This window comes from Tyto alba, unplaced genomic scaffold (genome assembly GCF_018691265.1).
Source record: "Tyto alba isolate M040663 unplaced genomic scaffold, T.alba_DEE_v4.0 Super-Scaffold_7, whole genome shotgun sequence".
In the NCBI taxonomy this organism is placed as follows: Eukaryota; Metazoa; Chordata; class Aves; order Strigiformes; family Tytonidae; genus Tyto; species Tyto alba.
In genome coordinates, this window is record NW_024881328.1 from 18,165,740 (window position 1) to 18,176,967 (window position 11,228).

The window sequence follows — 11,228 nt, forward strand, 5'->3', positions numbered from 1 at the left end:
GTGGGAGCTGGCCCCTTCCCTGTGGCACCCCGTCTCTCAAGGCAATGTGGTGGAGGGGTTTTGGGGAGTTGGTGCTGCTCCGTTTCGCTTTGCAGGCAGGCAGCGAGCGCTCTCCCCTTCCTGCAGCACGTTTGCGAGCCCTGCCCTACTCACCCGGGGTCGCTGTGCCTTAAGGCATCAGCCACCTGAAGTTCAGACCCTGCCCTGCAGCCCTTGACCCACCTCGGGGTGCCCCAGTACTAAAAAAATTGGATTTCCACGGGGGGGGGGGTTTTACCCCGGTAAACTCAAACCGTGCCCTGCTCCTTGGGTCTTGTGTCTCTCCCACGGGGAGTGCCCGTGAGCCACCAGTGTCATGGGGACAGGGACACGCTGGGGATGCCCTGTGGTTGGGGCGGAGGGGGGGAGTGTCAGGCTGTGTTGGGTGCAAGGGGGTCTGGGGGAGGGACAGGCCCTGCCGGAGGGTGGGAGTGGAGGCTCGGCCCTAAACGGGGGGGGCACTGTAGGGTGCTGCCGCTCCTGCCTGCCCCGCCACCGCCTTCCCCCCCCCCCCCCCACCCCCGGGAGGGACGTGACCTTAATCCGAGGCGACCTTGAGAGGCGGCGGCTGCGGGGGCCGGGGGCGTCCCGCGGGGCCGGGGGCGGGCTCGCCGCCCCGCCGCTGCCCAGGGGCGGGCAGCCCGGGCAGCCCCGGCCCCCTGCGGCCGCAGGCGGCGGAGCGGAGCGGAGCGGCACCGGAGCGGCACCGGAGCGGCACCGGAGCGCGGTACGGGGCTGGGCGCCGGGTCCTCGCGGGGAAACCGGGCGTCTTTGCGGGGGGAGCGGCGACGGGGCGGGCTGGGACCCCCGGGCGCCCAGAGGTGGGGCGGCGTGGCGAGTGGCGGGGCGGGGGGGGGGGGGGGGGGGGGGGCGTGGAGAGAGGTGCCGACGGTTTTGTTTCTTCTGCTTTAAGGTGTCACTTGCCCTCCGAGCCCCGTTGTGCTGCTCCATCCCGGAGCCGGTTTTCTCACACACGCACGCACCCCCGACCCCTCTGACCCCATCAGCTGCCGGCTGGTCCCCTTGCGTGGGTCAGGCTCCATTCCCGGGTGCTGCAGCGTGTCCTGGGGCGGGTGGGAAGGCTGTGTGGGGCAGTGGGGCTGAGCAGAGCCTGGGGACGTGAGCGGTGTGTGTGCACACTGGGGCAACAGGAGGGTGGAGGGGTGCCCGGGGACGGGGAGGGCATCCCTCCCTGCTCTGGCACGGCCACCCCCGCGGTGGCATTTAATTAATTCTGTGCCGGGGGGACTCAGCGCTGGGGCGGCTGCGGAGTGCTCACACCCACTGGCACTCCAGCTCTGCCTGGGGACTGTCACCTCCAGGAGAGAAGCTGCGGTGGCTCAGTGTGTGCTGGGCGAGCTGGGGCTATGCCTGACAGGAGGCAGCTGCCCTGCAGGAAGCCCCTTGGGTTGGGTTTCTCCATCCCTGGCTCCCATCCTGCTTTCCTCAACAGTATAACTCAGACAGGGGCGAGGGGGGCTGCACGGGGCTGCTGTGCCAGGCTTGGGGCATCGCTCATGGGCTGGGAAGAGCCCAACAGCTGTGTCCTTGCATCCGCACTCATGGGATCTTCCCTGTGCTGGAAGGGATCGTCCCTTCTTCACTGTGTGTGCAGGGAAGGCACAGCTCTGCGGCTGGGCCGGGGCTGGGTATGCTTGGGCTGTGCCTGGAGCATGGAAGAGCTGGCACTGGGGGAGATAAGATTAGTTCCAAAATCTCAGTGTGGTTACAGGCCCAGGGGCTGCAAGAAGCTTCCCTTGCACGCTGCGACCTTGCACACGTGTGGCAGGGCACAGAGAGGACAGACCTGATGGTAGCACCAAGCCCATCCCTGTCCCAGGCCAGTGTCTCTCTTCACTTCTCCACCCTCGGTGCCTCTCCCTCCAAGCTTGCTTCCCAAAACCATCCCCATCCCCTTGCCTACTGCATCACAGGGGCCATGGGACAGGTGGGCACCTGGAGCTGTGACCCTGTAAAATGGCTGTGCCAGGCTGGGTGCTGCCAGGAGGCAGGAGGGTGCAGGCAGATGGGTGACTGGGGTTTTCCCCCCCCTGGTTCCCTGCAGATCATGGGGCTCAGGGGGGATGAGATCGTGCTGGGGGAGGGTGTGGGGTATTCCTGTGGTTCTGCAAGCCAGTGAGCATCAGGGCACCCACTGCAGGGTCTGAGAGAAGCGTGGTGCCACCCTTCCGTTTGTGGATGTGGGCACCCTGAGCCCTGGACCTTTGAGTTGGTGCCCCCTGGCATGTTGGATGCAGCAGGGTGCAGGCATTGCCCTTGCACTTGCAGCCTGAACCCTGCAAGAAGGGCCGGTGTGCAGGGAATCCACAGCCCTGGCACTGGGCACTGCTGGGAAGCAGCTGGGGTGCCACTCCAGCCCCTCCATGTCTCCAGCAACACGTGAGGTCCCCAAGAGCATGGACAGGCAGTACCCACTTGCATTGGGGACAGCCAAACGGCCACTGCCAGCCCCACGCCTGACATATCCCCCGGGAGCAGGGGCCACAGCCCCAGCCAGTGCTCTGCTGAGGATCTTCTCTGCCCGTCCCTACACCGAGCAGGGGACGGCCACTCTCTGGCCCCGGAGCCCACCAGGGTCTGGCAGCCGGGCTTGGCAGCTGCCTGCACGCTGACGGCACCGGCTATTCCCAGCCCCGCACCGCCGGTGCCTGTGCTGAGTCAGGGGCCTGAGGCACAGCTGCCACCCCTGCGTCCCAGCACAGAGCCCTTCGCCCCTAGGGACCCCCAGGTCCCCTCCCGCACCCAAATCCCAGCCCACCAGCCGCAGCATCCACTCCTTGAGAGCCCAGCTCCAGCATCCGGGTGACAGGCACATCCAGCGATTTGTCAGTCTAAGTCTTAACAGCCTAATCAAAGCCTTATTGTCAGTCCAGTTGTATTTATAGTTGCACTCATGGCAGCGCACACCCCATGTGCAGTCACAGCCTTGGGGTGCTGACGTTCCCCAGGGAGAAGGGGCTGGGGGAGCTGAGGGTCCTGCTCTGCACCCCCCTCCTTGCTCTTACAGCAAGTAAAGCTCTCCCTTACTTCCAAATTTGCCGATTGGGGGCCATTTTGCAGGTGGTGGGGGCTTGTTCTTGGCTCTTCCATGCACCCCCCAGGGCAATTTTTCCCAGCTACTGGGGTTCTTTCTCCCCTGGGAGCAGTGACCTGGGAGCACCAGGGCTCTGGTATCTGCCGGGTTGTGGGGTGGCTGTGTATGCAAGTTTTTCTGTTTTCCTCCACCACCTTTCGAGCTCCGGCTTCCCGGTAACACAAATTAATATTTCATGAGCACGGCGGGGTGAACTCGACACTTAAGGAAAGCAATGACCCAGCAGGAGACAGGCGCAGGTGCACTCGCACACGGGCAGGGGCACACGCACCTTGCACATGCGTGGGCACGGCCAGATCCTAACTGGCGGGACCTGGGAGCAGTGGGGGGGTCCCTCCCCGCTCCCCCCAGCTGCCTTCTCTCTTCCCTCCCCAGCGACCACCAGCGTGGAGGAGGCAGAGCCATGGCATCGCTGCTGTGCAACGCCCGTGAGTGTCCCGGCGGAGGGGAGGGGCAGGGCAGGGCACCAGGCCATCCGGATTTACGCCAGGGCAAATCTGGCCTGTGGGTTGAGCTTACCTTGCTGCACCCGGGAGCATCCCTACCCCACTGCGGCCGTTGGGATTTGGGCTTGGTAGTGCTGAGGGCGGATGGGAAGGGTCAGCAGGGAATTATCTTCTGCCCCTCTTGTGGTGAAGGGAGTTTGTTTGGGGTCCATCCCAAATTGAGGGAACATGTGTGGTCCCAGAGGCGAGAAGGTGCAAGGTACCAGAGCCCAGTGCCTGGATACCCCTGCCCTCAGTGATGCAGCCCATGCTGCCCCCAGGCATCCAGCTCACAGACACGCTGGAGCAGATGCAGCAAGGGACACTGATGCGCAAAGTCAAGTCCAAGAGCTGGAAGAAGCAGCGTTACTTCAAGCTGCAGGATGACTGCATGACCATCTGGTACCAGTCCAAGAGGACAGGCAAAACTGAGTCTGCCTGTGAGTACCGGCTGCTGTGTGTTGGCCATGGGGCCATCAGTAGGGTTCAGAGTGAACAGGGATGTGAACGTAGAGAGATGCTTGGAGCCATGCTTGCAAAAGGTGCTGGGGCAATCTTCTCACCCACACCTCTCCTTGAAGCATCCTGCAGCCAGCGGGACCCATGGGTCACAAGGGCTGAGTAGAAATTGCAGCTGATACAAGTGGAAGCTCTGACATGCCAGCAGAGGAGTAGGCAGACAGACAGAGGCACAGATGGATAAGTGGATGGATGGATGGATGGATGGATGGATGGATGGATGGATGGATGGATGGATGGATGGATGGATGGATGGATGGATGGATGGATGGGTAGATGGGTATCTTCGTGGGTGGGTGGGTGGGTGGATGAATAGAAGAAGGGATGGCTGGAAGGACAGATGTCTGTGGGCAGTGCCCCCTGCTCTGCGGTCCTTGTCCCCCACAGACAGGCCTCCCCTCCCTCTGTCCCAGTCTCCATCAGCGATGTGGAGACAGTGCGGGAAGGGCACCAGTCCGAGGTGCTGCAGAGCCTGGCCGAGGAGTTCCCCCCCGAGCGCTGCTTCACCATTGTCTTCTACGGCCGCCGGGGCAACCTGGACCTCATTGCTGGCTCGGCAGAGGAGGCACAGTGCTGGGTCCAGGGCCTGCGCCAGCTCATCGAGGTGGCCACCAGCATGGACCAAAGGGAGAAGATAGACCAATATCCTTCCTGTGGGCACCGTTCTGCCCTCCACACCCCGTCCTTCCCCCATCTCCATCCATCTCCTGGGCCCTGCATCTCCAGTCTTGCCCCAGCATGTGCTTAGCTCTTCTGGGTCTCACCATCTGCATCAGGGCAGGGAAAGCCACCAGAAAAAGGAAAAAAAAGCTTTCTAATGCTCCCCAGCTCCATCTCTCTTAGCCAAGGTCCTTTGCCTTAACATCTGCTCTGGTTTCTCGCACGTGGATTCGTGACTGGTTCCAGAAAGCCGACAAGAATAAGGATGGGCGCATGAATTTCAAGGAGGTGCAGCGTCTCCTCAAGATGATGAATGTGGATATGAATGAGGATCATGCTCTGCGGCTCTTCCAGGTAAGCACTGTGCCTGAGGGCCTGGAGGGGCTGGGGAGGGGATAAAGGGGCTGGGACAAGCTGCACAACACCTCCCTGCAGGAGGATGTGGGGTCACTTTCTTCTGTCCGTCAATCCATCCATCCATCCATCCATCCATCCATCCATCCATCCATCCATCCATCCATCCACCACCCACTCAGCCATCCATTTATTTGTTCACTCAACTACCTGTTTACCCAGACAAACATCCATTTGTTCATTTATCTGTCAACCCAACCAGCCAAGACAGCTGTTCCTCACATTTATTTGTCTATCAAGCTGCTTATCTGTCCACCCAGCTAACCAGCCGTCTGTTTATTTATCCATCAAGCCAACCAGCCAGCCAGCTGTTCATCCATCCATCCATCCATCCATCCATCCATCCATCCATCCATCCATCCATCCATCCATCCATCCATCCATCCATCCATCCATCCATCCATCCATCCATCCATGTAACCATCCACCCATCCATCCTTCCACCTGTTAGTCCATCTCTCCATCCATGGACCCACCCATCTATCAGTCCACCCAACGAGTCCTACATCTGCCAGTCCATCCATCCAACCATTCACACATCTATTGATGCCTCCCACTGTCGCTGGTGTGGAGTCTCTGTGCCCTGGGGAAAATCCACCCCCCAGCCCCATGGGGGTGTCCAGGACACCCCATTTTGCCCTGGCTGGGTGCTGAGTGAGCTCCTTTGCAGGATGCCGACAAGTCTGAGTCAGGGACACTGGAAGGGGAGGAGTTTGTGCTCTTCTACAAGGCCCTCACGCAGCGCGAGGAGGTGCTGAGCCTCTTTCAGGACTACTCCGAGGATGGGAAGAAGCTGACGCTGCTGGAGCTGGTGGATTTCCTGCAGCAGGAGCAGCTGGAGGATGAGGGCACAGAGGAGTTGGCCATGGAGCTCATCGACAAGTATGAACCATCGGAGACAGGTGAGAGCCAGCCCAGACACTGGCTGTGCTCTGCACGGAGGGAAGGAGGGGGCTGAGACCCACAGCACGGGCAACCCCAGCCCCATCCTGCTGCAGGTGGGCACAGCAGGGAAGACTCACCACAGTGTGGTCTGTGTGAAGTTCCCCTTTTTTTTTGGTCCGTTCCTGGACCATTTTGGTGTAGAAGGTTGGCCAGCCATGGGGTGCAAGCTCTGGCTTTGGGGTCCGGGGCCCACCTTCCCAGTGTTACTGCCCTGGGGCACCTCTCCCTGTGCCCCAGCCTCTGGAAGCAGCCATGCCAACCCAGTTGGGGATGCCAGAAGCCACCAGCGGCCCCATTTGCCCCCATCCTGTCCCCTCCGGGTCCCTGGCTGTTGCTGAACCTCCCCCTCCATCTGCAGCCCGGGCTCGCCACGTGCTGAGTGTCGACGGGTTCCTCATGTACCTCTGCTCCCCGGAGGGCTCCATCTTCAACCCCCGGCACCAGGCGCTGTGGCAAGACATGAGCCAGCCGCTCTGCCACTACTTCATCTCCTCCTCCCACAACACCTACCTGATAGAGGACCAGATCCGGGGCCAGAGCAGCATCGAGGGCTACATCAGGTAAAGGGGCTGCTCCCTCCTGGCTGACGCCACCACCCTCCTGCCCCAGTGCTGTGCCCCAAGCATCTCCATGGGGCAAACCCAGAAGCTCCTTTGCCTCCTCCATGGTCCAGCACCCCTGTGACCATGCCATGTGGTGCTCAGCAAGCGGGATGCTGAGCCCAGCTCTACCTGCCCTGCATGCATGCAGCATCCCTACCCTCGGTGGTTGTCCCCTGGTCCCTGAAGTAGTGACATCCACAGGCAGAGGGGAGGACAGGGGGGCTGGTGCTCTGGCCGGGCGCAGGGTCCCAGGGGTGACAACCCACCCGTAGGGCTCTGAAACGGGGCTGCCGGTGCTTGGAGGTGGATTGCTGGGACGGGCCGAATGGGGAGCCCATGGTGTACCACGGCCACACCTTCACCTCCAAGATTCCCTTCCGGGAGGTGGTGAGCACCCTGGGGAAGTACGCCTTCAAGGTAGGGCACCCTTCACTGGGTGCTGGGTGTCATGGGTGGCCCCCAGCGGGTGTGTGTGTGGGGGGGATGTGGCTGCAATTCAGGGCACTGATGGGTGTCTGGGGGGGAGTGGTGGTGGGGCTCATGTGCCTGGTGCTGCAGCAGGTCTGACCCCACCATGGGTGAGGAGGGTGGCTGTGTCCCTTCCTGGGGGGGACAGCACTGGGGGGTCTGGGTCACAGCCCTGTGCCATGCCTTGCCAGGGGACAGGGGCTCATGCAGGCACCGTCTGCTGGGGGCGCAGGGGTGACATGGGGCCTGGGGAATGCTGCCGGGTACAGGGGTGAGATGAGATACGGGGGAATGCTGAAGGGGTGTGAACGTCTCAAGGGGATACAGGGGCACACAGTGGGCTCCTTCCTGGCACTGACCAGAGGGGAGAGAGCTCCCCAACCCCACCAAGGCTGATCTCCAGCTGTGCTCATTGCTCCCCAGACCTCAGACTACCCGGTGATCCTGTCCCTGGAGAACCACTGCAGCATGGAACAGCAGGAGGTCCTGGCCCAGCAGCTCAAGGACATCCTGGGAGAACAGCTCCTCACCACCACCACTGATGGGCACGTCCCCACCCAGCTCCCATCCCCAGAGGTAGGGACAGAGCACGGTCATGCTGGGCATCGCTGTCCTGCCTGGGAGTGGGGTGAGGCAGTGGCTCTGCTGTCCAGAGGAAAGCTGAACCCTGTCCCAGCATCGTCCTGCTCCGCTGGAGCACTCAGGAACCCTGGAGATACCGTGTCCTCATGTTCACTAGGGTCCCAAAGCTGTCCCCAAGGTTGTCTCCCCCTGTCCCACAGAGCCAGACAGCAGGGCAGAGCACTCCTACCCTGTCCCCTCCTGGGTGCTGAAGGGAGCTGGTGGTGCTGGCCCCCCAAAGTGCGAGGCTCTGAGAAGACAGCAAGTGCCATGGAGGAAATGGGCACCCCAAGGTGCCTACCTCTCTATCCCCAACCCTACAGGAGCTGAAGCACAAGATCCTGTTGAAGGGGAAGAAGATTGGGCGGCTGGAGGACACGCTGGATGGGCCAGGGGACGGGGCTCATGATGTATCCGATGATGACAATGGGGCAGAGGCAGAGGAGGAGAGGCGGAGGACGAAGGTGGGTGGCCTGGGCTGGGGACTGGCCAGGAGTGCTGAGACCCCAGACACAACTATGGACCATGGCGACATCCCAGTGCCAAGAGGAGAGGCAGACACTGCAGGGCCATCACCAAGCGGGCGGACAGTCCTTTCTGCCCCTGGCCATGACAGCCCCCTCTTTGCACAGCATCCCTGTGGTGGCACCCTGTTGGGGATTCCCTGTTTGCTCCATTCCTGGCAGAAAGGCTGCCCGTGTTGGGGATGCTGCCACCCCCAGCACATCTCTGGCTGCTCTTGGCTGCCCTGGGCTCTACTGGGTGAATGCTGGGGCCGGTGCTCCCATCGGGAAGGACCCAACACGGCTCTGCCTTGCAGAAGGACAAGGAGAGCCTGGCACAGGCGTTGTCCGACTGTGTCATCTACTGCAAGAACGTGTCCTTCCGGGGCTTCCAGGAGGCCCGCAGCCACTCCCGGCCCTCCGAGATCTCCTCGCTCTCTGAGGCCAAGGCCAGGAAGCTCATCAAGGACGCGGGTGAGACATAAGGGGCAGTGGCACTAGGAGACCAGGCCAGGGTGGAGGGGGCAGGTGGCTTGCTTAGGCATAAGGCTAGAGCCTCCAGACACCGGGGCCCCCTCCCTGTCTGGCATAAAGGGGGTCTAGAGGGGCTCTGGTGGGTAAGGGGGGGTGGTTATTGGCTTAGAAAGCAAGGCAGGATACTTGGGTTCCTGGGAGAGGAGAGGGATGAGAATTGGTGGGCGGGTGGATGGATGGATGGATGGATGGATGGATGGATGGATGTTTGGATAAGTAAGTGAGTGAGTAGGTGGATGGGTGGATGTTTGGATGGATAGGTGGATGGGTAGCACATGTTGTGGGTGGCTGTGCAGGCCAGGGAATGACCCCACGAGTGGCCCTCACACCCCATCCCTAGGGAATGAGTTTGTCCGCCACAACGCCTGGCAGCTGACACGCATCTACCCCAGCGGGATGCGGACCGACTCCTCCAACTACAGCCCCCAGGAGATGTGGAACGTGGGGTGCCAGATCGGTATGGCTGGGGGGCGTCAGGGCTGTGGGCTGGGGAGATGTCCTGGATCCTGTGCCAAATGGCACCGTCAACACCCGTGTTGGTGCCAGCTACAACCCCAGCTCGAGCCAGGTCTGGCTGCAGGCTCTTGCTCTGCCCTGGGGAGCCTGGGGGTACCCGGGCATTGGCGCCTTGTCCCCCCTGTGCAGCTCTGCATCTCTCTGGCCACGGGGACGGGCTGGTTCTCAGCTCCAAGCAGGGCACGGTGCCTCCAAGCTGCCCTCAACCCTTTCCCTGCCACCTTCTCCCAGTGGCCCTGAACTTCCAGACAGCCGGCACAGAGATGGACCTGTGTGATGGGCTCTTCAGCCAGAATGGCGGCTGCGGCTATGTGCTCAAACCACCCTTCATGAGGGATGAGGAGACGCTCTTCAACCCCAGTGACCCTGGCAGCCGGGAGGGTCCTGGCCCCATCACCCTGACAATCCAGGTATGGAGCTGCGGAGAGGCCCCGGGGAGCCATGTCCAGTGTCGGCCCCATGTGGGTGGGGACATGGTCGGGCAGTGTGCTGGAGCTGAGCAGCCTCCTGGCAGATCAGTTCGGCTGATGGGGTCCCTGCCCCTTCTCGCAGGTGATCAGTGGGCAGCAGCTGCCCAAAGTGGCCAACAGCAAGGACGGAGCTGTCATCGACCCACTGGTGCGCGTGGAGATCCACGGGGTCCCCGCCGACCAGGCACGCCAGGAGACAAAGTACATCGAGAACAACGGTGAGTCCCACAGTGGTATCGGGGACACCGCTGTGCCCAGGCAGCCCACCCCTGCCCCTCCTCACCCTCCCAGCACCCACTCTCCCTTCCCAGGGTTTAACCCCCGCTGGGACGAGACACTCCAGTTCCAGCTCCACGTGCCCGAGCTGGCCCTCGTCCGCTTCGTGGTGGAAGATTACGACAAGACTTCCAGGAACGACTTTGTGGGCCAGTTCACCCTAGCCTTTGCCAACATCAAACCTGGTGAGGGGGCCGCTGCCTGGTGGTAGCGGGGCCCTAGGGCAGCCCTGCAAGGCTGTCCGGGGCTCAGCTGGGTGCTCGAGAGCAGGGTGGGGGGCAGTGGTCAGCCAGAGCCTCACTGTCTCCCCTGCAGGATACCGCCACATCCATCTCCTCTCCAAGGATGGCACCAGCATTCCACCCTCTTCGCTCTTTGTCCACATCCGCATCACCGACCCGCCCGGCCCTGAGCAGGACTGAGGTTATGTGGAGAGCAGGACCCAGATGGAAGCCACAGAGTCGGCTCCAAGGGGCTGGGGCAGAGGAGCCAACCGCATCTCCCTCTTGTTAAGCCGTTTGTGTCATCCCCGTGTCATTGTTGCTGCCGTGCTCCCCTTTTCAGTAGCCTCTGAGGGCTGGGAAAAGGCACTGACCTCCCCTCCCCAGGTTCTGTATGCTGCCTCCCACCCACGAATGTGGGGTCTGTGCTGGTGCAGGCCCCGGCGCCCCCCACATTCATCTTGCCCTGGCCCACAGGAAGAGGAGAGATGGTGCACGGTCCCCGGCTCTGCTGCAGGGGCTGGTCCCCCCAGGTGAGCAAGGCTGGAGCTGAGCAAACCCCGATGCTGGGCAGAGCTGGGAGAAGAATCTGTCTGCAGTGCCCCGTGACCCTACAGAGCCCCATCGCAGCCCCTAGCCCCTACAGCCCCCCCGGGCTGCTCCTGGCCAGCACCCAGTACTAACCCTTGCCACATCCTTTCTCTGTAAGCAACCTAATAAATTGTTCAGTGACAGGCAGGCTCGGGTCTGGGTACAGTGGTGCTGGGGAGAGACAGGGAGCTGGGCTTATGTTTGTGCTCTCTCAGACAGGGCTCCAAATAGCCCTAAGAAACAGTATTA

General features: G+C 62.0%; 1 protein-coding gene across 3 annotated transcripts; it reads left to right on the plus strand.

Annotated features, from left to right (window-relative positions):
* Nucleotides 1-730: 730 nt before the first annotated feature.
* PLCD4 (phospholipase C delta 4) lies at nt 731-11,126 on the plus strand. Of its 3 annotated transcripts, none has more exons than XM_042783768.1 (16): nt 731-766; nt 3,530-3,582; nt 3,921-4,079; nt 4,572-4,800; nt 5,043-5,172; nt 5,903-6,134; nt 6,536-6,737; nt 7,052-7,196; nt 7,671-7,823; nt 8,192-8,332; nt 8,689-8,845; nt 9,246-9,362; nt 9,551-9,831; nt 9,974-10,109; nt 10,203-10,352; nt 10,483-11,126. In XM_042783768.1, exons 2-16 carry the CDS (start codon nt 3,558-3,560, stop codon nt 10,587-10,589), a joined length of 2,364 nt encoding a protein of 787 aa, XP_042639702.1. In that variant the 5' UTR covers nt 731-766; nt 3,530-3,557; the 3' UTR covers nt 10,590-11,126. The 3 variants fall into 3 exon arrangements, with proteins under 3 accessions (XP_042639702.1, XP_042639703.1, XP_032841190.2); XM_042783769.1 differs by having other exon boundaries at nt 748-766; nt 9,653-9,831; XM_032985299.2 differs by lacking the exons at nt 731-766; nt 3,530-3,582; nt 3,921-4,079 and having other exon boundaries at nt 4,388-4,800; nt 5,032-5,172.
* Nucleotides 11,127-11,228: the final 102 nt, after the last annotated feature.